The sequence below is a fragment of the Pelodiscus sinensis genome, chromosome 24 (genome assembly GCF_049634645.1).
Source record: "Pelodiscus sinensis isolate JC-2024 chromosome 24, ASM4963464v1, whole genome shotgun sequence".
Lineage (NCBI taxonomy): Eukaryota > Metazoa > Chordata > Testudines > Trionychidae > Pelodiscus > Pelodiscus sinensis.
The window spans coordinates 16183561-16211500 of NC_134734.1; the positions used below are offsets into that span (position 1 = coordinate 16183561).

General features: G+C 51.0%; 2 protein-coding genes across 3 annotated transcripts; both read right to left on the bottom strand.

Annotated features, from left to right (window-relative positions):
• Window positions 1–977: 977 nt before the first annotated feature.
• Window positions 978–10224, bottom strand: LOC142819541 (uncharacterized). 2 transcript variants are annotated; one of them, XM_075907435.1, is made up of 3 exons: window positions 10095–10224; window positions 6479–6889; window positions 978–1422 (listed from the first exon to the last, which is right to left on the bottom strand). In XM_075907435.1, the coding sequence occupies exons 1-3, from the start codon at window positions 10204–10206 to the stop codon at window positions 1232–1234; spliced, it is 714 nt and encodes a 237-aa protein (XP_075763550.1). In that variant the 5' UTR covers window positions 10207–10224; the 3' UTR covers window positions 978–1231. The 2 variants fall into 2 exon arrangements, with proteins under 2 accessions (XP_075763550.1, XP_075763551.1); XM_075907436.1 differs by lacking the exon at window positions 978–1422 and adding an exon at window positions 5665–5947.
• A 7535-nt stretch (window positions 10225–17759) lies between these two features.
• On the bottom strand, window positions 17760–27899 carry TMEM79 (transmembrane protein 79). Its single transcript, XM_075907041.1, has 4 exons — window positions 27750–27899; window positions 22661–23629; window positions 20551–20764; window positions 17760–18225 (listed from the first exon to the last, which is right to left on the bottom strand). Exons 2-4 carry the CDS (start codon window positions 23490–23492, stop codon window positions 18009–18011), a joined length of 1263 nt encoding a protein of 420 aa, XP_075763156.1. The 5' UTR covers window positions 23493–23629; window positions 27750–27899; the 3' UTR covers window positions 17760–18008.
• Window positions 27900–27940: the final 41 nt, after the last annotated feature.

A 27940-nucleotide genomic window follows, 5' to 3' on the forward strand; every position in this document is an offset into this window, starting at 1 on the left:
ACTGTCCCTGCTCCACAGATGGAAATAAATGCTCTTGTGTCCTGCTTAGTCAAAACGGACCACTTTGGGCAGCAAGACATGGTGGTCAAAAGGGGTTCTAGCTTCATTGCAGGAATCTCCACCTGGGATAATGGGGAGCATAGTGAAAGGGAATAAGTCTTTGCTAATTTGACTGTTGGCTGGGAAATACAATCCTAGTTTCTTTTCTCTACTGCTGGATTAGGCCTCAACTCTGTGGCTAGGGTTTAACCAATACCGGACACCCTCTTCTTCCCCCTTCCTTCCCCTACCAAGAAAAAAACCCCACCAGGGAAAACATTCTGTTGAGGGTGGGGGGGGGGGGAAGAGGGCAAAGTTGTTGAGCCAAAAAAAAAAGGTAAGCATCTGGTATTTTTACCTCCTGTATGGGGGGGAAAAATCAGAAAATACCAGACATTTTAGGTGTCTGGTACTTTCTGAATTTTTTACCAGCCAGGAGGTGAACATACCAGACTGTCTGGTATTGACCCAATCTGTGGCTAGTTCTAATTTTTCAACTAGTTCTACCAGTGAGGGCTTCTTGATCACAGTTAAAAGCTAAGCATAGATGATCTCCCAAGCAAACCTGCCAGGATGCCTACATGGCAGATCTACAGAGAACAGCTGTGATCAACTTGATGTCCCAGGGTGGTGCTGGAGAAGCAGAGGTGAAATGAATTGCTCATGGTCTTGTAGAGTGTGGGGGTTTTTTTTTGGGGGGGGGGGGTTAGGGTTTTGGGAGGGTACATCCAAGGGTGGCAGTTTAAAGTTAGTGTTCCATATAAATTCCAAATCTCCTGGAACTTGGATTTCTCCCTGCAGCCTGGAACCACATGTTGCTCTTCATTTTGGATGATGCTTTACTGTTTCTGTGCTACAGTGTCCCCATCCCACCCCTTTGCCTTGAACTGGCTGCATTTCCCCAGCTGAAGACATAATTCCTATGAGACCTGCCAAGGTATTGGAGATCAACTTTTAATGGCTGCCAAATAGCTTACGGTGCAAAGTAGTTGAGTAGCATAATCAACACTGGAGATATTTCAGAGCAGGTTAGATAGACATGTATCAGAGATGATCTAGATGGTGCTTGGTCCTGCTGTGAAGACCTGGGATTGGACTTGAGGACCTCTCGAGGTCCCTTCCAGTTCTAGGATTCTGATTTTTCTGCCTGGGTTCAATCGGCGTGCATCATGGTCCGACAACATGGGTGTTGCTAACAGCACAACATGCAAGCCTGCTTCCTCTCAAATGACAGCAGGATGCTGAAGATCAGATACTCAACCAAAGCCTGACCTAGAAGCTGGCTCTGAGTCTGTGGGAACTGGAGTTTCACCTGATGATGCAGATGACTTCTGGATCCCATACAAGGCATGGGTTTGCCAGCTGTCCTGGAGTGTTGTTTACCTTGGAGAAACAGGTGAGTTAGCTGTCTGCTTAGGCAAAGTCCTACAGTAGAAGTAGAGCCCCCATGTTTGAATTCAAACTCTTTGTTGCTCTTGGGTGGTTGAAGGGGAGTTTCTGCTTCAGCCCAATTTCTAATCTCAACTATTCTTGCCTTTATGACAAGGGATCAGTTTTGGCTCCCTGCCCCCAACTGTCTTTGGCAGGTGACTGCCTGGGATGTATTACAGGTCTAGGAGCGTAAAGGGGAGCAGAGATGACTCTAGTCAGAGAATTTGCATCTCTCCTCCCATCCTCAAAAGCTAATTAAGGTCTTTAATGGGACAAGTGGCTGTTCTGTCTCTGAATAACAGCAATAACTTCTAGTGCTATGTATCACTTTTCATCAAAAAGTCAGTATAATTATCCTCCCCGTACTGATAGGGGAAACTGAGGCACGGGGGGGGGAATGATTTGCTCATGGTCACCTAGCAGGCCTCGAGCATGGCTGTGACAATGAGGTACAGATGTGCTCTACTGATGAAATCCTTCCTTCTGGCTACTCCCAGGGGCCAGGCTTTCACAGAGGGAGCCTGGCTGGGCTTGCACGACCCTATAGACAGGGAGTGGCCAGCCTGTGGGACATTCTGCTCCAGAACTCCAGTAGGATGATTCTTAGACAGGATCGTGTGTGTGTGTGTGTGTGTGTGTGTGTGTGTGTGTGTGTTGCAGATCAAATTCCACACACTTGTACAGAGGGTTAATCATAGAATTCTAGAACTGGAAGGAACCTCCAGAGGTCATCAAGTCCAGTCCCCTGCCCTCGCAGCAGGACCACACCAGACCATCCCTGATAGGTGTCTGTCTAACCTGCTCTTAAATATCTCCAATGAGGGAGATTCCACAACCTCCCCAGGCACTCTATGCCAGTGCTTAACCACCTTGGCCGTTAGGAAGTTTTTCCTAATGTCCAACCTAAACCTCCCTTGCTGCAATTTCAGCCCATTGCTTCTTGTCCTGTCCTTGAGGAGGAGGGAGGAAAATTTCTCACCAACCTTTAACCCCCTTTTAGGTATTTGAAAGCTGCTATCATGTCCCCTCTGTCTTCTCTTTTCCTAAACCAACTCTTTCAGGTAATTTTTTTTCCTAGACCTTTAATTTTTTTTGTTGCTGGTTTCTGCACCTTTTCCAACTTGTCCATCTTTCCTGAATGTGACACCGAGCACTGAACCCACTACTCCAATTGAGGCTTAATCAGTAGAGCCCTGCAACTCCACTTTGTATCGGCAACTTTTAGGGTTGCCATGTGTGCAGTATTTGCGGCCTCTGTCCCCTTAATAAAAAAAAAAAAACAGAAAATACCAGACATAGAAAATACTGGACATTTTGTTTTTTTTCTCTGATGGAAGGCTGCTTGGGACTCCTTCCCTGTGGCTTGTGTGTGGTGGTGGAGGGGAGGGGGAGAGTGGGGAGTGTGGGGATTTAAAGGTACAGTGACTTTTTTTGTTCAACCAATTTTTTTTTTTCCTGCCACGTTTGGTATTTTTAATGAAAGTATCTGGCAACCCTAGCAACTCATTTTTATGGATATGTATGTGGATACAATTTTTTGTATCGCCCAGGGCTCTACTAATCAGTGCAGAGTAGAGCAGAAGAATTACTTCTCAGTCTTCTTTACAACAAACTGTTGGGGCGGGAGAAGGGTGACATTGTTTCATTTTAGCTTGAGGTCCACTATAACCCTCAGGTCCCTTTCTGCAGGACTCCTTCCTAGCCAGTCACTTCCCATTTTGTGTGTGAAACTGATTGTTCCTCCTTAAGTGGAAAGGGCTTGGGAGCTGAACTTGTCACACTTCTGTATCTGACTCTACTAGGCTAAAGCAACCCCAGCCTCCTGCTTCAGGGCTGGAAGCTTGAAGGAGTTGGGTAGAAACTCCCTGCTGGTCATGGTTTCATCTGCCTCTTCTGGCTGTTTTTCTGCAAGTCAGACCAGGAGCATGATGCAGTTTGGAATTTTTTTTCAGGGTGTTTGGAAGATGGGTGGGAAGAAACATTTTCCTGTCAAGGAGGGGGAGGAGGGGGGTTTCCAAAACCGCCAGTCTTAGCAGTACAATTTAAACACTAGTTATGTCTACCTGAGCTATGTGGTGCCCCTTCCATGTTCTAAAGAGTCCAAGCCTGGACTTACATCTCTCATGATGCTCTGAGCAGTATGAGTCTACTTGTGCTTCATGGGGAAATGTAGTCGATCAGTGAACTAACTCCATAGGAGCCCCAGAGCTACACCTCCCATCACTTGGTGCAATCTCTCAGGCTGGCAGAGAGCTTGCTATCAACCCAGAACAATTAGAACTCTCCAGACAGGATCCATTGGTCTGACCCAGACTGGCCATTTTTATGGTCATGTCAAGTTTTGAGACTGAGTTTTCCCCCCAATTTGGCCTGGAACTAAACTTCCTTGCAAGCCTGGTTATTGTCTTTAAATCCACTCTCTTCCTTTTTATCCATGAACATCCAGGTGGTCTACAGTGACTGAACAAAGCTCTGCCACTTACAAAAGTACAAGACACTTTATTGGGTTTTTTTTTCCTCACTGACAAAATACAACAGCACTCCCTCCCCAGCTTGCTTTCTCTCAGGCCTCCATCCAAAGCCCTCTGCAGTCCAGAGGAACTTTTCTGTCGATGGCATTGGGTGTTGGATTGACCCACTTCCATCATTACCACCTCCTTGGGGAGAACCATTCACCCTTGACAAGAATGTGGCAGCTGTTGCAAGCAATGCATGAAAGAAAAAAAAACTCATGGTAGGGTCTAATGGCAAAAAACTCCACCCTCAACTGCTATGGTTGGTGCCCATTGTCTCTTCTAACTGTAAAATAGCTTTTGGAAAGGGGTAACTCTTTATATGCAACACTGGCTTGCCAGCCTGTAAGCATGGGCTACCCGCTCATCCTTGGGCATACTGAACATGCTTGCAAGCAAGGAACTACATGGAACTGTATTTTTGGCCCCTAACTTTTACCAGGTAGGTGCTGAGAGCAGCGTTTTAAAGGACAAGCAATGATATTTTTCAAGTGTATATTAAAAAAAAATAAAATCAGAAGCTCTTTTTACAAGACCAGCACAAGTTAAAACCAGCCTTTTAAAAAAAAAAAAAAAAACTTGGCATGATTATTGTACTAAAATTTTCTTTCCATGCTTTAAGGCTGCAGCAGGTGCCTTCTATCCTCCGTAGGCTTTTCTCTAGCACCTCCCAACCATTGGCTGGTAGCCAAATGCATCTACCTGAGGGTAGACTGCAAAGCCTGGGCTTTGCAAGAGTGAACAGGGCCGCGGGGTGGGGTTTGCTGGGTGCTCATGTGAGCAGGTGTGATGAGGAGCAAGGCAACTGAGCATCTTGGTTTTCCATTTCCATGGGATGTGGACGCAGCTGTAGCCTGGCACCAGTGGAGCGGTTGGCTAAGGGTAATGCTTAGAAGAGGCTGTGGTCGAGCAGCAATCATGTGGCTGCCAGAAGCTTTGGTGGCATGTGGTGATCACTGTTGACGGATGTAGAATGAACAGCCAGACAGTCTTAAGGTCCTAGTGAGCAACTGAACAGTGCTTGATCTGCAGGGAGGCTACAGGCCTGGGCATGATGAAGGGGTGTATGGGAGGGTGAAGCCCACAAGGCTATGAGCAGCAGAAGCTGCTGCAGGGAGGGAAAGGCAAAGGGGAAGATCGGCACAGTGGAAGCAAAGATCCTAAAGGATAGCACCCAGTCTGAGCCCCCTTGAAAGGGGTTCCATTCTCAGAGGGGGCTACTTGAACTTTTCTCACGGGGGAGGGCCCTGAGGAGCATCAAACACGCAAAATCACAATTAAAAAAAAATTAACCTGAATTCTCCCCTGCTTCTGGCCAAACCAACGGTCTTCTCTAACTCGCTCCTGTGGAAGGCACATGGACTATAACCGGTTCTGTGGCACTGCTGTGTTCCGGCCCAGAGGTGGCTGCATTTCACTGGTGCTCTACAAGACACCAGAGCCAGGTCCTATCGAAAGCAGGTGGTAAGGCGCTGTTGATTTTGCTAGAATAGAGGATGGGCCAGTAGCCAGCCGCTTGGAAGGCAAAAAGGGCTTAGGCATGAAGCCGGAGGGTTGCAGGATGATCTTGTATTTTTTTTTAAAGCACAACATGGTCCTGAGCTTCAAATATTTGCAGCCAGGCTTCCCCGCCCCCCAAACATTTGGGGCCTAAGGGCCTCTAGCTAGGTACCCCTTGGCCTTGTGTTTTTTTTTTTTTTTTTTTGGTGTTGGGTTTATTCTCCCCCATTCTAAATGCTGCCCCCTAGAGCCTGCTAATGGCAAAGCAGTTGATGTCCCCCATCACGATAAGGCGTATAACTGGGAGACTCCAGCTCGGAAGAACGTGGCAGCGGGGAGGAGAGAAGTGGGTTTGAGGTGTGGCCAGCCACGGGAAGAGATCAGTCCTCGGAAAAGGGGGTGGGCTGAATGGGGTTAGGCTAGTGCCCACTCTCCAGTCTCGGGATCCACTTCTGTATTGGTTTCTGAAAGAAATGCAAGCCGGTGTGGTGAGTAACCATCCGCTGCTTCTATAACGCATTTTCCAGCCCTGCAGCTGGAAGAGAGTCAGGCTCTTTAACCCCATCTGTGAAACGGGCACTAACAATCACCTAGGCCCTCAGTAGAAAAGTGGGGAACAGAACATAGCTCTGTTGAGTTCCAGCCACATTGTCTCCCTCTAACACTGTCAGGAGGGAGAAGAAGAGTGGTTGTGCTGTAGTCAGGTTCCTCCCACTAGGCCTGCTAGCTGACTCTTCCTGCTGAAACAATCAGCAGTGGAACAGCTACCAAGGACAATGTGTAAGGCAGTGATCAGTAGGTTTCAGAGTCAATAATGACATATTATGGGAGCAGCTCCATCTTCCCTACAGCTAGTGCTTCAAGCTATCTGCAGCCCCAGACAGCAGCCTTCAGGATTAACCCTAACCAAGAGTTAGGCTTCTTGCACTGCAAGGTGGGGCTGACTGTACGGGAAGCAGAACCTAGGATATCCAAACTGGCATGATATGACTCACCCATGCAGGAGGCTCCAGGAGATGGGGGCTCACTGGCTGGTGGCAAAGGAACATCTGAGGTAGGTACTGCAGGTAGAAAGGCGGGGGCCAGGTTGCTGTGCAAAGGTGGCTCTTCCATGCTGCTGAAACACATCTGCAGGTACTCCCCAGACAGCAACCCCAGCTGGCTTGCCTGGTGCTTGAGGGATGGCTGAGGGCAGGGTGCTGAGTCGCAGCTAAAGGTCTCGGCTGAAGGCACTCCCAGGGGCAGGATCTGCTCCAGGCTGGTGACGGTTGGCCTGGCTTCTGCAATATCCTCTTGGGATGACTCCATGCTTTCTTGGGGGGGCAGCTGGGAGGTGGTGGCACTGGAGACCAAGTTAATGGAGGCCCAGCACCCCACCAGCTGCTGGGATGGGTCTAGCCTGATATCTAAGGAGATGGAGAGTGAAAGACCAGCTTTGTCATGCGCGTAAAATGAGGGAGAGAGCTGTATTGGTTTTATAAGCATTGTGTATACCTCAGTTTACCTGCTTACTATTATTCTGTATACCAGTGTGGTGTGCAGGGTGTCCTTAGGGTTTATGGAGCCTTATGCAGTACTATTACACTGGTGCCCCTATGCCTGAGAATAGTGATAGAAATGTAGCCGTGTTAGTCTGGGGTAGTTGAAGCAAAATGCAGGACAATGTAGCACTTTAAAGACTAACAAGATGGTTTATTAGATGATGAGCTTTCGTGGGCCAGACCCACTTCCTCAGATCAAATAGTGGAAGAAAGTAGTCACAACCATATATACCAAAAGTGTCCGTCTGCTATGTACATTGGACAAACATCTCAGACACTTCGCCAAAGGATTAATGCCCACAAAACAGATATCAGACAAGATCACAAAGAAAAAACAGTTTCTTGCCACTTTAACCAGAAAGGACACTCTCTAAATGACTTAGCCACCTGCATTCTGCTACAAAGACCTTTTACATCTGCACTTGAAAGGGAATCCTCTGAACTGTCATTCATGTTAAAATTCGACACTTACCAACAAGGACTTAACAAGTCTTTGAACTTTCTCACCCATTACCAAGACAGTTTCCCCAATTATCACCTGTAATACCATTAACTCACAAACATCCCACTCTCCCTACCTTTAATATCAGCAATTCACAGACACTTACCTTCCTTCCTCCCCCTTCCCACCCCCCCGCATCCCCCTTCTGTTCTGCAATGTGATTTGTCCTTTTCATATTTGTTCATTTTTTTTAAATTGTATCCTTTGGTATATATGGTTGTGACTACTTTCTTCCACTATTTGATCTGAGGAAGTGGGTCTGGCCCACGAAAGCTCATCTAATAAACCATCTTGTTAGTCTTTAAAGTGCTACATTGTCCTGCATTTTGCTTCCATTACCAAGACAGTTTCCCCAATTATCACCTGTAATACCATTAACTCACAAACATCCCACTCTCCCTACCTTTAATATCATCAATTCACAGACACTTACCTTCCTTCCTCCCCCTCCGCATCCCCCTTCTGTTCTGCAATATGATTTGTCCTTTTCATATTTGTTCATTTTTTTAATTGTATCCTTTGGTATATATGGTTGTGACTACTTTCTTCCACTATTTGATCTGAGGAAGTGGGTCTGGCCCACGAAAGCTCATCATCTAATAAACCATCTTGTTAGTCTTTAAAGTGCTACATTGTCCTGCATTTTGCTTCACCTATGCCTGAGGGCAGCCTGGGGTGGGGTATGATTTTATAATCGTCAGTAAAAGAATAATGAAATATTTTTAAAGCAAATTTTAAACTCGGCTCCTGTCAACTAACACAGTCAATTCAGAACCTGAGAGGATATACCTGGGGTAGGCACCTCCACTTTCATAGGCTCTTTCATAGGTTCAATGGTCTGCTAATAGCTCTGGCAAGCTTTGTCACTTTTAAGTTAAGTCCCCTCTCGCTCTGGGAGGAAGCAGAGCCACAGAAAAGGGATCGGAAGATCCGGGTGGGTGGACTTTAAGATACGGTAGTGCCCCATGTTTTCAGGTGCCCTATGCAACTGCGTATTCTGTGTATGGGTAAGGACAGCCCTGTTGGAGAGAGAGACCCAAAGGAAACTGCTGGGGGAAGGGGAAACAAGCAGGAAACAGAACAAGGAGGGAGACAGAGAATACCAAGGATCCTTAACAAATCAGGGGGGGAGCTATTAATTGGGAGATGCCCACACCCAGCTGGTTTCAGCAAGTTTTTTTTCAGGCCCAAGTCTAGGGTCAAAGGGACACTAACTCATTAAAGAGCTGGAAGGGATAACATAAGGGTCCCAGGCACTGGTAGATGGGTCCCCTCTGGTGGGCAGGCAGGGGACAAAGATTCCCTAGGGCTGGTCTTCTGGGAGGGAAGGCATGGGACAGAGGTCCCCTCTCGCTCTCAGGCCGGTGGGGAGCAGTCTCTAAGAATGGCACCAGGGCACAGCTGAGACTAAGGTTGCTGGGGTGGGACTGTGGCTCCTGGTGCTGGAAGTAAGACTCAGGTTGCTGGGGTGGGACTCTGGTCTCTGGGGCTGGTGGAGGTGGGACCAGTGTCCCTGGTGCTTCTGGGGGTAGGAACAGGCTCCCTGGGCTAGCAGGGGTGGAACTGAGCCTGGGGCCACTGGGCTGGTAGGGCTAGAACTAGGGTTGCTGGGATGAGGTCGCTGGGGCTGGCGGAAGTGAGACCAAGGTCGCTGGAGCTGGCAGGGGAAGGACCAGGGTCTCTGGAGCTGGTGGGCAGGCAGCAGGCAAGCGGGAGGGACTGGGGTTTCTGGGGCTGGTGTGGGGGGAGTGGGGTTGCTGGGGCTAACGGGGAGGGGCCAGGGTCATTGGAGCATGTGGGGGGCGGGGAGTGGGAGAGACCATGGTCATTGGAGCATGGGGGGGAAGTAGAAACCAGGGTCATTGGAGTAGGCAAGGGAGCTGAGGTTGGCGGGGCGGGGGGGAGGGGAGTGGGAGAGACTAGGGTCACTGGAGCAGGCGGGGGGGGGCAGTAGGAGGGGCTGGGGTTGGCGGGGGAGTGGGAGGGACCAGGGTTACTGGAGCAGGCGGGGGGGGGGGCAGTATGAGGGGCTGGGGTGGGAGGGGGAGTGGGAGAGACCTGGGTCACTGGAGCAAGGGGGAGTAGGAGGGGCTGGAGAAGCCGTGGGGGGTGGGGTGGAGGGAAGTGGGAGATCCAGGGTGATTGGAGCAGGCGAGGGGGGGGCAGTAGGAGGGGCTGGGGTTGGTGGGGGAGGGACCTGGGTCACTGGACAAGGGGGAGTGGGAGGGGCTGGAGAAGCCGTGGGGGGGTGGAGGGGAGTGGGAGATCCAGGGTGATTGGAGCAGGCGGGGGGGGGGCAGTAGGAGGGGCTGGGGTTGGCGGGGGAGGGGGAGTGGGAGGGACCTGGGTCACTGGACAAGGGGGAGTGGGAGGGGCTGGAGAAGCCGTGGGGGGGGTGGAGGGGAGTGGGAGATCCAGGGTGATTGGAGCAGGCGAGGGTGTGGGAGCGGGGGGGGGGGGGAGTGGGAGGTCCGGGGTCCTGGCGCTGGCGGGGGAGGGGCTAGCGGGGGCGGGGTCCTTGGAGGGGGCGAGCCCCCCCCGCTGGCGGCTGGCGCGGGGGCTCCTTACCGCAGGGGCCGGGGTTCGGGGCCGGCCTGGCCGCCTTCCTGCAGGGCCCGGGCGGCAGGACCCTGCGGAGCGGACACGGCTTCTTGCGGCCGGGCCCTCGCTCCGCGGCCATGGCCGGGTGGGGCGGGGACTGCGGGCGGGCGGAGCCGGCGCTGGGGCCGGGCTGGTGGGGTGAGGTGCAGCTGGGCTTGCAAGGGCCGGGGCGAAGGTGCGTTCACACCCGCAGGCCAGACTCTGGCTGGTGTCGATCCGGATTGACTCCACTTCACCAATAGAGTCGGGGCCACTGGTGTAAATCTAGAGTCATTCAGTGGTGCCAGGGCCATACTGATCTCAGTTATGACGGGGTGAAGCGGGAGTCACTCCACTTTAATCAATGGCCGAATTCTGATCTGTGATCCTGGTGTAAATCTAAAGTCATTCCCTTGAGGTCTCGCTTTACAGTGGCTTGTAAAGGTCTGGTCTACACTAGAAATTAAGTCAGTTTAACTAGGGGCTGGGGTGGGTGAGAAATCCACAACTGTGAATGGCGTAGGTAAGCTGGCATATCCCATGTGGACAGTGCTAGTTGGATGCAAGAAGAAATTTTCCGCCCACCAGCTACTGCATCTGTGGAGAACAGGACAAGGGTCCTCTGCTTTTGGCATAGAGTTGGTAGCATTTACACTGATGTGCTGCAGCAGCACCGCTGCAGAGTTTCCAGTGTACACAAGTCCTGGGCTCAGAATCTGGCCCCTGGCTTTCTCCAGTGCTTGGACAGCACCACCAACCTGGAGGGTGCTGCATAAATAATAGATCACCCCTGAAAATCCACTGCACAGTGTTAAGTGGAGATGGTACCTTTAATACAAAGCTAAAATGAGGGGCCTTTCCCTTCTTGCTCTCCCAGTTTCTTCCTTATTTCCTAGCTCTGGCTCATGCTGGTGCTAAGCCAGATGAATCAATAAGAGACATGATGGGAAATAGCCAGCCCTTTGGAGTAGAGGCTGTGATGAGGAAGGAGGGGCTTGTGATTAATATCCTGGTCTAGGAGTTGAGAGAGCTCATTCTGCTACTGACTTCCTGTTCTGTGACCCTGGGTGAGTCACTTAATCTCTCTCTGCTTCCGTTTCCCCATCTGTACAATGAAGACAATAGCATTGCCCTGTGCTGTGTGATTCCCACCATCTTGGGCTGTGACCAAACTGGATCCAGAAACAAAGGGACAAGGAAGCCTGAGTTTTCTGTGCAGTCCTCCCACACCCAACCAAGGGTGGAAAAATGGGACTTTCCATAATTAGCTTCCCCACCAGCAGAGAGCAAGTTCCAGGGCCCTTGCATGTGCATGCACACACACACACACACACACACAATTTCTTCCTTGTTGCTGTGCTAAGGGTTGGTTTGCCTAGGGCTAACCAGTTATGGGAACAATAGCACAGCTGCTTCACAGATCAAGAGTCACTGTGTCAAAAACAGGCCTCGGCCAGTTCAGCTGGAATTTTGCAATTGTTTGGGCTCGCTCAGAATTACTGTCTAAGCTTTTAACCCCGGGAGATGGGAGAACGGCTGGCAAGGGTGAATGGGCAAACACAGAGCATGCAGCTTGGTTAGGGGTATCCAAGAGGGTATAAACTGGGGGGGTCATTATTTTGTATAAGCAATGAGGAGTCCTGTGGCATTTTAGAGATTAACAGATTTATTAGGGCATAAGATTTCCTGGGTAAAACCCACTTCATCAGATGAATTGGAGTGGAAATTATAGAGGCAGGAATATATATCTATAGAGAGAGGAGAGAGAGAAAGAGAGAGCAAGAGAGCAAATGAAAGAAGTTCAGCAAAAGAAAGAACATAAGAATGAACATTCTGGGTCAGACCAAAGGTCCATCCAGCCCAGAGTCCTGTCTGCCAACCGTGGCCAATGCTGGTGCCCCAGAGGAAGTGAAGAAGTTACTTTTCAAGTGTAGGACCAGTGTTAATGAGGCTCATCAAGTCAGAGTGGAAGTAGCTCATTCACAGTAGCTGACGGAGAGATGTGAACATAAAAAGAGAACTTGCCTTTGCAGTGCGTTAACCAGAAAGATCTTTATTCAGTCCTAATTTGATCATATTAAATTTGCAAATGAAATGCAATTCAGCGGTCTCCCTTTGTAATCAGGTTTTGAAGTTCTTTTGTAGAAGCATGGCTACTTTTATGTCCAGTCTTTTGTATGCCGTAGTCGTGCCGAAGGTTCACAAGTGAGAGCATGGCTGCACTGTACTGGAAACTGTACAGACATGTAGTGAGAGGGAGCCCTGGCCTTGAGAAGCTCACAGCCTAAAAAGACAAAGGCTGGGGAAACTGAGGCCTACGGGGGGAACTGACTTACCCCAGGTCACACTGGAAGGCTGTAGTAGAGATTGGAATTGAACCTCTGTCACCTGAGTCCTAGTTCTCTGGGCTGTGTCTACACTGCCCGCCTATTACGGAATAGGCAAGCAAATGTAGAACTTTGGAAGAGGCAAATGCGCGGGGGATTTAAATATCCCCTGCGGCATTTTCATGGCCGCCGCTTTTTTCCGGCTTGGAGAGAAGCCGGAGAAAAGCGTCCAGACTGGCGCGATCCTCTGGAATAAAGCCTTATTCTGGAGGATCTCTTATTCCTACTTGCACTTTGTCCTAGATCTCTGACTCCACTGTCACCTTCCTTATCTCCTCCCAGCTCCAGATATACTGGGAGTTCATTTCCAACACTACACTTCTGGCCTCTTTCCACGCCTCTCCCCCCCTCCTCTGCTGCCTGTTGAGTCTGGAGTGTACCAGAACCCAGCCTCTGCCCAAAGCCTCATTCCTGGCACAATCAGTTCTTGTCTCACCCATTGCAATCCCATCTCTAATAGCCTTCATCATGGTGTGCTGGGCATGCACCCTCCCTGCAGGAAGTTGGGCTGTTCCATCACCTTCCTCCATTGATGTGCCTGGGTTTCCTGTCTATCTCCTGTTCTAGTTTGGAATGAGATTTTCTGGCTTTCAAAACTCTCTGTGGAGCCACTTCACCCCTCTGCTCTATGGCCATGAGAACAGCCACTCCCTCTGCTTCTCTGATTACTACCCAATTTCTCCAAGCTATTCACTCTTCCAAGAAACATCCACCTACTATACTTCCCCATGCATTTAATCCAGGCCTCCAATAGCCATTCAGATGATAATTTTTTATCCAACCCCATCTCTTACCAAATACCACCTAAGCCTACTGGGTTTTTTAAGACCAGTGCTGGGCATGTACCCTCAGAAAATTAAATCCCTTTTGTGATGTATTGCTGAAATGACAAACTGTCGCTTAAGTGAAAGGGTTTTCCTAGGTTTGCTTGCAGGCAAGGGGGTTCTTCAGCAAAAGAGAAGCTAGTGAAGAACCAGCTTAAAGCATGGGTGAGCTATTCCTCTCTGCCTTAAGGAGCAGCCTGCTTTGTGTCTCTCTCTTTGGGGGTCTTGTGTGTTATTGTTCTGAATTCTATGCCATAAAATAGTGTTGCATAACCTTTCCACCAAGACTACTTTATGTTTCTATCTTCTGTATATATGCACTATGAGCATAACTCCTACCTGGTGTTTCAAGGGGAACAGCCTAGGGATGCAAGCGACTAATCAACTGGTCGACTATCTGATGAGCAAAAGCTTATCAGACAGTTGACACAATAGTCGACTAGTCGCATCCCCGCCCCTTGCTGCCTCTATTAGAAAGAGGCAGAAAAGAGGGAGAAGAGGAAGGGGCACTGAGGGGAACCAGCTAAAAAGCCAGTTCCCCCCCCCACTCCAGTTCCGTGGGAGGGGACAGGAGCGCAGCAGCAGTATTCCACCTTTGAAATGTACAAAAGTTCCTGCTGGGGCTCTTGTACATTTCAAAGCGAAAGCGCCCACATGGAACCTGGGGCCAGCAGGGGACAGTCTCCCGCTGGCCCCAGGTTCCATGTGGGCGCTTTCGCTTTGAAATGTACAAGAGCCCCCGCAGGAGCTCTTGTACATTTCAGAGGCAGAAGGCCGTGCTAGTCCTTATCGACCAATTGACTAGTCAATGGAAATTCCATCAACTATTCGATTACTTAATTAATCAAAATTTAACATCCTAGAACAGCCAAAATCACTAGGCGTTCTTGAAAATCTTAGGTAATGTTCTTTGCTACACCACAACTAGCCTAAACAGGAAAGCCGAGAGGGATGGGAAACCCACGGAAAAGGTTTTATTCATGTGCTTTGTACTCAAAAATAATAAAATCAGGATCAAACGCTGAGTGCTAGAATGTTGATCTGATATACACCTTGCACTGTATTTAGCAAAAGTGGTTACCAAAAATTAAAGGAAAAAAAAAAACCCAAACCTCCATCACCCTCTCCCCAAAACAATTCAAAAACCATCAGATTAAAGAAAAAAACGATTTAGAAACAATAAACGTTACATGATGGGAAGAGTAAAACTGGAAGGTAGAAAACAAAACAACCCTTCAACCTTCCTGTTTCCTAGCTGGCAGCAGCAGCTGGGTCCATCACTCCTGACAGAAGCAAGTGTAGCTGGCACAAGGGACTGGCCAGAGGTGCTGTGCTTAGTCAGGGGCCGCATGCTGCAAAACTCTGTAATCCGTGCCTCCTTTGCTTTATGACCCACCTCTATGCTGCTCTCTGCAAACAATTTTGGGAAGGAGGAGGATGGCAAATGAAGGCCTGACTGCCTGGGAGGTACCAGAATTTCAGAGTCATAGACTTTTAAGGCCAGAACTACATTAATTACAATCCCTAGCTCTTCTATGGCTCTGTTCATCATGCCACCACCAGATGCTTTACAAACAAGGTCAGGATCATGAGCCTCATAAGAATGGCCATACTGGGTCAGACCAAAGGTTCATTTAGCCCCAGAGGGAGGGCTGACAGTGGCTAGTGCCAGGTGCCCCAGAGGGAGGGAACACAACAGGTAATCATCACGTGAGCTCTCTCCTGTCATCCATCATCTTACAGATGGGGAAACTGAGTCAGGGAGTGGGGAAGTCACTGGCCCAACATCACCTGACAAGCCGGTTGGCAGAGGCAGAAATAGGACTCAGCTCTCCTAAGTCTGAGTGCAGTCCACTAGCCCATACTGCCTCCCTGACCTCCTGTATAACATAGGGCTGAAAATGTCATTAGGTGATTTCTACAGTGAGTACGTGGCTTCTGGTTGAGCTAGACCAGGGGTGGGCAAAAGGACCTCCGTGGGCCAGAGCTGAGCCTGGGGGCGAGGGAGCATGCGAAGTCTCCTCCTGCCCTGCCAGGAGCATGTGGCGCTTTGAAATGCCATGTGCTGCTCGCAGGGTGGGGGGACAGCAGAGGTGGCTTTGCGTATTCCCCCCCCTCCAGGCTCTATTTGGCTTAGGGGCAGGGGAGCACGGGAAGTCTCCTCCCACGCCAGGGGCATGGGCACCTACGGGGAACGTGGGTGGAGCAAAGGCCCCCCCTCACCCCCAGACCAATCATTGTCTGGGGGGTGCAGAACCCGGAAGTATCTTGGCCCTGCCCCTTCCGCTTGATGTCCCGCCCCTTCCTGTGCAGCCCGGGGCCACTTCCAAAATTTCCGAAGCGGCCCCCGGCCAAAAATTATTGCCCACCCCTGAGCTAGATACACAAGTGAGAGAAAAAAAAGACAACCAAACCAACCCTCACTGACATGGCCCCCGACGGAGAAGCAGAAAGACTCTCCCCACTTTCCCCTCCCACACCAGAGCCTAGGGGAGGCCCAGGCTAGTAGATTTTGTGTGCTTCAGCCCCACAGAGGGGCGATGGGAAGGCTGGAGCGCCAGTGCGGGCTCCCCAATGTTGGGGGGAAGCCCAGTGCTTCAGGGGCTGCATCCAGGCAAGCCGAGGGCCACATCACGCCCTGGGCCTTAGGTTCCCTACCCCTGAGCTAGAGTATCTCGGTTTTAGCTATCGAGTCCTGATTTAGAGACTTGACGTGATAGAGCCTTCACCTCCTCCACAGGTTAGCTGTTCCAATGGCTAATTTGGCCCTATTGCTGTACGGATTAAAAGAACCAATATACAAACAAAACATGGATAGATTCAATTTTCACACACCCCTGGGGAAGTTCTGTGATGACTTCGGGGGCAACAAACAGCTCACCCTATTCCCAGGGTACAGTCTGGGAGGAGGGAATAGGCCCAGCATGATGGTTGCCAAAGCCTTTATTAAATAAAGCCCATGGCAGCCAAGAGCTGAGTAAAATAAAGTGAGCCGATACCAATCCATCCTGCCCTGCCCACTCATAAAACTTGTTCTTCCACTTGCCCAGATTCCTCATGTCCCCTGTGTCCTCCACCCACTGTTTCCCCAGTAGCGTTTCACAACCAAAAGGAAAATACACCCCCACCTGCAACTGCAGCTGTTAGCCTCAGAGACAGCTGCACCTGCCAGAATAAATGCACCATCTGAAAGAGCACACGTCAGTGAGACCTAGGTGCCCCTGCTCTGCACACATTCCTGTTTACAAGCGTAAAGAAGCATCGGCAGGTGAGACTGAACCGGGGAACCTTAGGGGCTCAAGCCATGTACCTCTATAGCAGCGGCTCTTAAACTTTTTGGCTGTGTCCAGACTCAGGGGTTTTTTCGGGAAAAGTAGCCTTTTCCCAAAAAAACTTCCCCTGCGTCCAGACTCAAGCCGCGTTCTTTCGAAATTATTTTGAAAGAACATGGCTTTTCTTTCGATGGTGGTAAACCTCGTTTCACGAGGAAGAACGCCTTCCTTCGAAAGTTCCTCTTTCGAAGGAAGGCGTTCTTCAATGTAAAGAGGCTGTCTTCGAAAGAGAGCATCCAGACTCGCTGGGTGCTCTCTTTCGAAAAAGCGGATTTTTCTTTCGAAAGATCCGCCTGCAGTCTAGACATAGCCTTTGTACTGGTGACCCTTTTCGAAAGTAAAGTAAAAACACCCTATTTTTATATGTATATATTTAATGCTATTTCAAAGTGATATGTGTAAGTTTTTCATATTGCTTTTCATAGCAGACTTACAAGCTAGCTGGGAGGCCTGGACAGGTTGAGCGTCTCTGGTCCAGGAACATCTGTGGTCTGTGCACACGGCCGTATTGCTAAAAGCTGTGTAGTACAGACACACCCATGGTGCCACTGACCTAGGCCGCCCCCCCCCCCCCCCCCCCCCCCCGCCGATAGAGTATCTCCTGCCCACATAGCTTCTGCCACTCATGAGGGGAGGAGGGGTTACCCTAACCGAGCGCTCTCTCATATCAGCACAGAGCATCTTCATCAGGTGTATTGCAGTTGTGCAAGGGCAGCTGTATTGATACAACTGCACTGTACCTACATACATATACATACCCCATGTTTGTTAGCCTGGCTCAGACCGAACTACATGCCAGATCTTCCAACCTGGAGGGTTATCCATGAAAATGTTAAGTCATCTTTTATTAGCAAGGAACTTTCTTCTCGTTGAAATTTGCAGGCTCCTTTGCGACGGCCGTTGCTCCGTGATCTAATTATCCAAGAGCACCTGCCTCATTGCCGTCAGAAGAAAGGACAATTTGAATATAAACAGCTAGTTGAGGTCTGGATCAAGTTCAAGGGAAGAGGGAACGAATCCTTTGAAGCCAGCTGAGCAGGTTAGCTGACGGAATTCAATTGTCTGATTGATTCCAGCGGGGGGCACTGTAGGGCCTGTGTTTTTTGGGCATGGATGGGGGGCTTATGCCTGTATTTGGCCACTCACTTCAGTGCTTAGAGCTGGATTCAGAGTCTGCACCAGGTGGCGCGGGAGCTGGGGTTGCCCAGCGCTTCTGGAAACTGACCCTTGGGCACTGCAGCAATGGGCATGGGGGCACTGAAATGTGGGTGCCCCAGCCAAGCTCCCCATCCGGGCTCTGTTCATCGCCAACACACCCACCTCCCTGCTTCCGAGCACCAGAGCTCCTTGTCCCGTCCTTTACCCCCAGTATCTCGGCTTGGGCGCCGCAGCCTGGTTCTGCTGCTCCGACGGGGCGTCCTGCCTGCCGTTGGCTGTGGCAAACATGTTCTCGGGCGCCACAATGAACATGCTGTAGAGGTTCCACAGGAGCATGGTCAGCAGGGGCAGGAAGGTCAGGCCGAAGCCAAAACCACGGAAAGAGCGACCCATGGCATAGGCCAGCCAGTACAGTAGCCTGGGGAAGAGAAGAGGCATGGGGTTGCGGGGGGGAGTCAGTTTCTCAAGGACTGGAGCAAGCCGCATGATGGCAGGGCTGGTGGATACTGCAGGAATTGGGTGCCCATTGCAGTCACGTGGCTGGTATAACGCTCTGAGACTCGGCTTTGTGCAATTTATGGGCAGCCACCCCTCAGCTGCCCAGACTCCCAGCTGGCAGGATGGAAACCCAGGGTGCTGCAGGGAATTTTGTGGCCTATTCACTAGGGCAAGGGCAGGCAATTAGTTTTGCAGGAGGGTCATTCCAAGAATTTTCGCAAGTGGTCCCAGGCTGCACTTTTCTATTATATTAATGGAGGGGATGGAATTTGGGAGCAGGCGGGAGCTCTGGGTAGGGATTGGAGTGCAGGGGGGGGGGGAGTGGAGTAGAGAGGTACAGGGTCTGGGAGGGAGCTTGAGCACAGGAGGGGGTTCTGACCTGAGGCAGGGGTGTTGGAGGAGGTGTAGGATTGGGAGGGAGCTTTGGTGCAGGAAGGGGTTCTGACCTGGGGCAGAGGATGTGTTGGGGGGGGGGGGTGCCCAAATGCACACTCTGGCTGGGAGATGCTTAGGTGTCTCTCGGCTGGCAGCACAGCAGGGCACTCAAGCAGGCAGGCTGCCTGCATGCCCTGGTGGCCTCATGCTGCCCAAAGCTGCCGGTTGCTGCTGGCAAGCATGTCTCTGTGCACCCCTTAGAGGAAGGGGGGCAGTGGGTCTATGCACACTGCCTGCCCCTGCAAGTACTGCCCCCGCAGCACCAATGGGAGCTGTGAGGATGGGACTGGACTCGGGGGCAGCATGCAGAGACACACTGGCCCCCTCCTCCTCAGGGGTGCACAGAGACACGCTTGCCAGCAGCCTCCAGCCGTGGCACTTCCGGGAGAAGTGGGACATTTTTCCCTGACCCCGGCTTGGGCGGTCATGGCAGGCTGGGGAAAAACGTTTGATGCACCAAATCTAGCCCATGGACCTAATTTTGCCCACCCTGAGCTAAGGGGTGTTCCTCCCTTTGCATCCATCCATACACCAGTGTGGCACTAGGACAGGGCTACTCAACACGTGGCCCATGGGCCACATGTGGCCTGTGGTGCATTTTGGGTTAATGCGGGGCTCAACACGCCCCCCACAGGTGGTATCCTTTGAACATGGCCTCCACTGGGAACATGCACCACACAGTGAGTCAATACAATGTTCTTCTATTGAGATGTGTTTTAGTGGTTAAATTCCTGGACTATCGTTGCACATTAAAAGTGCTGAAATCGGGTCAATATTGCATTTTATTAATATCAGCAGAACTGATTAAATGGGGCCTGTGTGTTGTATAGTCTTGCCTTAATCTTTGTATACATGCCCGTCAGTGTGAAAGAAGCTGTTTGCATATATTTGCATATATATTTGCATGTATATGCAACCACACTGAAGTTGCATCCCTTGGAATATGCTGTGAGTATCATTGTGGGCTTCCAAAGTTGAGTGGCCCTGCAGTAGGGGATGCTGTCCTGCACTCAGGGAAATTCTCTTTTGCATCAGTGCTTAATTTGCAATGAAGAGGTGCCAGGGCACCAATTAAGCACTAATATTGATCCCACCCTCTCCCTACAGTGATTCCAGTATCCAGGCATGAAGCTATGGGGTGCCGTACTGACTCCTTTTCTTTAGCTTGGTGCTATCCTGCATTGAGCAGGGGCGACCCAGCAGGGGGCGCACTCCCCTCTGAGTCAGCATGGGTGCCAATCCCCCCAGCACTAGGGGGCGCTATGCTGACCCTATTTCTTAGCATGGTGCGAGCTTCAATAAGCAAGGGGGCGATCCAGCAGGGGGCGCACTCCCCTCTGAGTCAGCATGGGTGCCAATCCCCCCAGCACTCGGAGGCGCTGTGCCGACCCTATTTCTTAGCATGGTGTGACCTTCAATGAGCAAGGGGGAGATCCAGCAGGGGGCGCACTCCCCTCTGAGTCAGTATGGGTTCCAATCCCCCAGCACGAGGGGGTGCTGTGCTGCTGGAAGCATCATCTTTGGAGGAGAATTAAAATCACTGTGCTGGACAGCTGGTGGTTTTAAAGGTGCCAGACAAGTGGTATTAATCCCTGAGTCCCAGCTAAACTTTGACTGGACCCAGACTCCCCTGTCCCCGCTCCAGGCATGCCAATATGTTCCACCAGCACTAAATTAATAGGACCAAAGAACCTGCCACCTTGTCATGATGCTAGCTCTGCTCTGGGTTTACACCCCTTGTTCTCAGCTCTTGGCGCGTGGTTCATTTAAACGTCGCCGGGCGAAGGGTCTTACGCCCCAGGGAGCTTACCGGGAGATGGCGAACAGTCCCGTGAGCAATGGGATGAGCTTCAGGGCTTCCTGTGGCAGGTAGGTGGCCAGCACGGCGATGTTGAAGAAGTAGAGGATGAAGAGGTAGATGGACTGGGAGACGTAGCGCCGGTGGATTTCCACCTCCCGGCGCAGCTCTCCGAAGGGCTGCACCGAGGAGAAGCAGAGGCGAGAGATCCCGTACACGATCAGACCTGGCGGGATTGGAGAGAGAAAACTGAGGGTGAGGGGGGGGAGCGGTGGAACACCAGGTGCAATGGGTGGAATCCAGGGCTGGGGGCATAATGACACAAAGCACTAGGCTACATGTACCCTCTAGGCCAGGGGTGGGGAGCCTAAGGCTCGGGGGCCAGATCTAACCCCTGGCTTGCCTGGATCTGGACCCCTAAGCTCGGGACTCCCTCCAGCGCTGGGGAGCCTGTGCCGATACTCCTGTCCCTTTCACCCAGCTATCTCCCAGCAGGTCTGGTGATACAAAACCTACTAACCTGGGCCCCACTAGGCTCTGGTGTGCGAGGGGAACGTGGGGAGTGTCTTTCTCCTTCTCAGTTGGGGGCCGTGTGCAGCCCCCATCTGATTTTTCTGTGAATCAGTGGCCCAAAAAAGGTTTCCCATCCCATCTCTAGGTGAAATAGTGCTACAGCCATGTGATGGTAGCTGCATAATGTAGATGTCGATGGAAGTTAGTTCACCTTTCCGAGAGGCAGGAACTAAGTTTATGGAAGAATCCTTCTGTCAACTTAGCAGCATCTAGCCTGGGCATTAGATCAGCATAGCTACATCACTCAGGAATGTGAAACCTGCCCCCCACCCCCCCCATGTAAGTGATGTCGCTAGACCTAAATTTTAAATCTAGACCTGGCCTTAGTGTTGGACTAGCAATGGGTGCCTGACTGTCTTTGATGTATTTATTTTCACCACCCTCCTCCCATGAGGGAGGGCAGTGCTGGTATCCCCACTGTGTAGATGGGAAACTGAGGCACAACAGAAATCAGTGACTTGTCCAAGTCAACAGGGAATGGAACCTGGATTACCAGTTAGCAATTTAATCATTGGCTCATAAGAATGGCCATACTGGATTAGACCAAAGGTCCATCTAGCCCAGGATCCTGTCTTCCGACACTGGCCAATATCAGGTGCCCCAGAGGGAATGAACAGAATAGGGAATCAGCAAATAATCTTTCCCCATCATCCATCCTCCCTCTCCCAGCAGACATACATGGAAGGAGTGCTGGGCATGTTCCCTGTAATCTGTGTGCTTGGGTGGCCACCCAGTAGAGATTCAAATGCCGCCCAGCTGATTAGCAGAGTGCCCACAGCATGTGTTTCTACCGGTAGTGCATAACCACAAATGCCTCGGCGCATGTAACAAAATTTATTCCACACATGGATGGATAAAAATAGAGGGAACATTGGTGCTGGGGCTCTGATCCTCCATGGCCTAGGCCAGTGTTTCTCAACCTTTTTTTATAAAGAACCCCTTTAAAAAAATTGTAAGTACCCCCAGTACCTACAGTTTTCAGACACACATCATTTTTTTCTACCATTGCAACACATTTTTTTAAACAACTTAAAAAATTGCCGGGCGGACAATGAAATTTTTGGGTGTAAAAAGTACAAAAATAATAAAGCACTGTAAAACTTAAAACAAAAATTCAGTTTTCTCCAAATTTCAGTTTTGTTGATGTTCCCCTTCTCTCGAATACTCCGAAGGGTACTCGTACCACTGGTTGAGAAACACGGGCCTAGGCAGTTCTTGGCCTCTCAGCTGAGTCTGCCGACCAGGGAATCAGTTAGTGATGGTCATGTTTTGGGATGTGGTCACTACACCCTGAGCTGAGACCCACCCAACTTGTTTCATGTCAGCCACTAGGCAGCCATCGGATGGGAATGGCAGTCAGTCACTCCTGACCTGGGAGAACCACAAGCCAGCTCTTCCGGGGTGTAGAGGGCCTTGCAGCTCCCCACAGGTCAGGGCAGTGAGTTGCCCTCTCCCCAGCCAGCTGCTCTGCCTCTCAGAGCCAGAACCACCTGCCTGAGGCGCTGTGAGGCCAGGAGGAGAGGGGAACACCTCGCCAGTCTCTGCTCACCTAGGATGATGGGGAAGGTGGCGAACACTCCACAGCGAAGGGTATAGACCAGCCGGGCGCTCATGGTTGGCATCATGGGGGCATCGAAGGGCAGGAAGATATAGGCCCCGTACACAAAGCAGGGGAAGATGATCATGGCCCCGATCATTGAGGCCACAGCCTTGAGGTTGGCGGAGCTGCAGTCCTGGCACCGGAGGCACTGCAGCCTCTCGGGAACTGGCTTGGCCTGGCCACCGTCATAGCCCGCTGGCTCGTCATAGTGTGCGGAGTAGCCCAGGGGGCCTCGAGTGAGGAAGGCCAGCTTCTCGGGGTGGCCATTTTCCTTCTCACAGCGCATGATGGCCTCTTCCTCCTCCAGCAGCTGCTGCTGCTTCTTCCAGTCGCTGCTCCCTGCTGAGTCCTGGCATATGGCTGGCTTCTCAATACAGTGGAGATCGATAGGGATGAAAACATGGGCAGCCACTTCAGGCATACTGTTGCCTTCCTCTTCCTCCTCCTCCTCCTCCTCCTCCTCCTTCTCCTCCTCCAGAGGGAAAGTGCCAGGGAAAACCTCCTCTTCTCCAGTAGGCCCCAACTCCAAGCCCACATAGCTCCCCTCAGGACTCAGCCTCTTCTCATCTGCCTTGCGAAGTGGGGCCGTAAGCTCCGTAGCCCCCTCGCTCATGGACGAGTGCCGGGACTGGTCCCATAGCAGCGTAGCATCGGGGTCTTCTGGCTTCTTGTCTTGGAAGCCACCACAGGTCACCTGCTGCACCGGGAACTCCAGAGCCTCCTTTGTCAGCTCCACCAGAGCCATGTTCTCTGTGCAAGCCATGGGGCCTGCAGCAGCCATTTTGGGTCTTCCAGTATGTTCCAGTTGGGGGCAGACCCTTCCTGAAGGAGGCTGATTTTGCAGAGTGGTACCTGCAATAGAACGTATCCCCTATTTACCCCTGTCCCTTTGTCATGGTTGTAGCCGCTGTTCTCTACCTAAGGAGGGACAAAGAACATACACAATGAGATATCAAGAAAAGACTGCCTGTCGGCTGTCCTTCCCAAGCAGCCAACATTCCTCCCAAGCTCCATCATTAACTCTTCCAAGATCTGAAGAAGTACGTTTTGCCCACAAAAGCTCATGATACCATATATATTTTTTGTTAGTCTCTAAGGTGCCACAGGACTACTCGTTGTTTATAAGCTAAGGAAACCAAAGCTACGTCTACACTGCGAAGTTATTTCCACCAGAAGTATCCCGAACTAGCTATTCCACGTCTTTTGAGCAAGCCCGTTATTTCAAAATATAACTGGCTTGCTATTCTGATGTCCCTGTAGACTGCGTTCCACGAGGAGTAAGGGACGATTCGGAGTAGTGCTCTATTTCAAAATTAACTCACAACGAGCTATGCAACTTGCGTATCTTATTTTGAGCTCCGGGTGTAGTGTGGACGCACCCCAAGGTAAGTGGGACAACACACGTAAAGTCACACGGCAAACTGGGGGCAGAGCTGGGCACAGAACCCAGTCCATAACCAACCAAGTTACATTTCCTCCAAAGTTAAAAGAGAGCCCATGAGTCCTGGCTCCCAGGCATGTGTTCCCCTAGCTTCCAACTGAAATCTGTGCAATTGCTCTGGAATTATACTGGCATAACTGGGATCAATTAAATGCTATTATAATGTGTTCATTAGGATGATTAAACCCAGGGAATGAAACAGCTGCTGAAAAAAATCCAGGGTCACTTTTTATGGGACTCTAGGAAAAGACTAAATAATAGATATATCTTGAGCAATACCCCACAACCCACCACTTCTGTAAACTCTGGGCATGCCTCAATCTAGAATGGCACACACAACTTGAAAGTTAATTCAGATTAAGGTAAGGTGTGAACGTAAGGCTCAATAGCTATTCCAGAACAACGCCATGTGTGCACAAACCCTGAATGGCTATTTCTAGGGATATAATGAGATGTATTTTCAAAAACACCCACTCCAAACTTGTCACAGATTTTGGATCAGAACTCTGTGCCCCTGCCTCCAGTAGATCTTGGAACTAAGGATGTTAAAATGTGGTTAATTGACTAGTCGACTAGTCGATGGAATTTCCATTGACTAGTCGAAAGGCACTTCTGCATTCCTCCTTTGAAATGTACAAGAGCCCCCACTGGGGCTCTTGTACATTTCAAAGGAGGAAAGTGGAACTCTACGTACAGCCTGGGGCCAGCAGGAAGTACTGCTGACTCCGGGCTGTACGCGGGTGCCTGCTTTGAAATGCACAAGGGTCCCCTGCGGCCTGCGAGGGCTCTTGTGTATTTCAAAGCCATGGATCCCGGGGTCAGCGGGGGACGTGGGAAGTGCAAGGTTCTGCGTAAGTGCTGCGCGGAGCCTGGGATCAGCTGGGGAGTCCCCAGTTAACCCTGGGCTCCACTGCCCCTTTGAAATGCCACCTCCCTGCATTTCAAAGGGGCAGTGGAACCCAGGGTCAACTGGGGACTGTCCAGCTGATCCCGGGCTCTGCACGGAATTTCTCCAGAACCCGGGATCTCCCCAGCTAATCCCGGGTTGTGGGGAAATGCAGCGGGGAGCCTGGAGTCAGCTGGGAGTGCCCAGCTGGACCTGGGCTCCACAACAGCTGCCCCTTTGAAATGCCAGAAATGGCATTTTAAAGTGGCCGCCGCCGCACAGCTGATCCACAGATCATCTGTGCAGCTGCTGCTCCTTTGAAACACTGCCTTGGGGTGAAACACTTGCCACTTTGAAGTACCCCTTCCTCCCCTCTGCTTTTCTGCCTCTATCTCATAGAAGCAGCAAGGGGGACAGAGAAATCAATTAGTCGACTAGTCAAAAGACTATCCGATAAGCAAATGCTTATTGGCTAGTGGATTAGTCGACTAGTCTTTAACATCCCTTCTTGGAACCTAAATCTTGGATCCAAAACACTTCTGAATTGGAATCTGCATTTATGCTCTGGCCCCTTATTGGTTGAACATAAAGATCCCTGAATGTTGGGAATAGAGATGCAAATTTTGGGGCTCTGGAACCTGGATGGTAGTTAAAAGAGAAGGGCTTGATTTTCAGAAGTTCTGGCAAAGCCCATCCAGTTTAACAGGGCCCTTTGCTTCATCAGGCAGGTAAATACTTGCCGATAGCCATGAGCTTACCTGGAGGGACATTTATTAAACTGAGGAGGAGCAAAAATGTTTAGTGCGTCCCTGAGCTGCACACACACCGTGCAAATCTCTCCAGCCTTAGAGGGAGTGGCTTGAATGCTGATTTGCAAGAGCTGGGAGGCAGGCCCCTCTCAACTGCAGGCAGCAGACCAATAATTAAAATACCACTGAGTCAGAGAGGTGCAGGCCAGAAGGGACCCCTACCAGATCTTCTCGTCTGACCTGTATCTCACGGGCCACCGATACCACCCGCACACCAATCCCAGCAACTGAAAGGAGATTGAAGTAGGCTAGCCCATAGGAGAGGAGACAATCATAGAATCATAGGACTGGAAGGGACCTCGAGAGGTCATCGAGTCCAGCCCCCCGCCCTCAAGGCAGGACCAAGCTCCGTCTACACCATCCCTGACAGATGTCTATCTAACCTGTTCTTAAATATCTCCAGAGAGGGAGATTCCACCACCTCCCTTGGCAATTTATTCCAGTGTTTGACCACCCTGACAGTTAGGAATTTTTTCCTAATGTCCAATCTAAACCTCCCCTGCTGCACTTTAAGCCCATTACTCCTTGTCCTGTCCTCAGAAACCAAGAGGAACAAATTTTCTCCTTCCTCCTTGTGACACCCTTTTAGATATTTGAAAACCGCTATCATGTCCCCCCTTAATCTTCTTTTTTCCAAACTAAACAAGCCCAGTTCATGAAGCCTGGCTTCATAGGTCATGTTCTCTAGACCTTTAATCATTCTTGTCGCTCTTCTCTGTACCCTTTCCAATTTCTCCACATCTTTCTTGAAATGATGTCCCCCAGGCTGGCAGAGAATAGGCACTGGGAGGCGACACGGCCCCTGTCGTGTTACGCATGGGGGCAAAGCCGGGAAATGTTGGCAGCCCCTCCTGGATTGGCTGAGATCTGCCAAGGAGGAGAGCTAGTTTATTCACCCCAATGTTGAACTCTGTGCACCCGTCAGGGATCCCTGGGGAGCCAGATTCCCAGCCGGTGTCTGGGAGCTACCCCCGCGGAGGATCTAGCCCTGCTGCTTTTCAAGAGACATAGGAGCGTGTCCATGTGGGGCTCAATACGGGGGAGATTAAGAGCCACTTGCGATGCCTTCTGCCACAGCGTTAGCGGTGGAAGGAGAGGGTGTCAAAGAAGCCACAAGTAAAGTATTGACACGTTTCTTGCCAGGGCTGTCCGTACTGGTGCTCGATGCATCCCAGTACTGGTACCCCTCCTGGGAGGGGAAAGGAGTTGCCACCTCTCCCGGACCGGACGCCATTTACTGTAGTGATGGTGGAGCTGACAAGCGGGAGCAGGGCCGGGAGGGAGGCGCAGGCCAGGAGACTCCAGAGGAGCAGCGGGTGGACGCGCATTTGGCCAAAGAGAAGCAGCACGTTCACGGGGGAAGCGCCTCGTCTCTCCAGCCGCCCACTGTGCGGCTGCCCCCTGCTCCGAGTCCCCCAGCCCGTGAGAGCTGCTTGCTGCCGCCTGGTGAGTGGGGCCTGGGTGCTGAGCCTTGCTTGCTGCCGCTGGGGGTTGGGGCTGGAGGTGGCTGGAGCCCATACACAGCATGCGGCTGCAGAGGACACCATGAAACTGGGGGCCCAAATTTTGTGGTGCGTGTTTTGCCTATCAGTAGGGACAGCCTTGTATCTTGCACACCCAGGAATAGTCCCTAGCTTCTTCCATAGCACATTTCATTCAGAGATCTCCGTACGAAAGAGGGCAGGCGCACTGTCCCCACATTGCAGATGGGGAAACCGAGGCACCGAGCAGTAGTCTGACACTCTCTCTCTCTTTCTCTCTCTCACTCACACACACATACACCCCGCCACCCCCAGAGAACTCCCTGTACCCCTCTTCAGAACAACCCTTCCACTCCACCAGACTGCAAGAGAAAATGAGCATAGCAAAGCAGAGAGCTGGTTTCCCTGCTTGGCTGCTTACTTGGAGAGCAGGCTGGGCTGAGCCGGGCCATGTGGAAACGGAGCTGTTTTGCGGATGGCTGTCCTGGGGTTTGATCGCTGTTTGAGGCTTCTTTCCTTTTCCTGGACTTCAAACCTGTTTAGCCAGCCAAGGTGTGGCTACAATTAAAGGGGCAGAGGCAGATTTGCCTCACCCAACCTGCTGAATCCGTC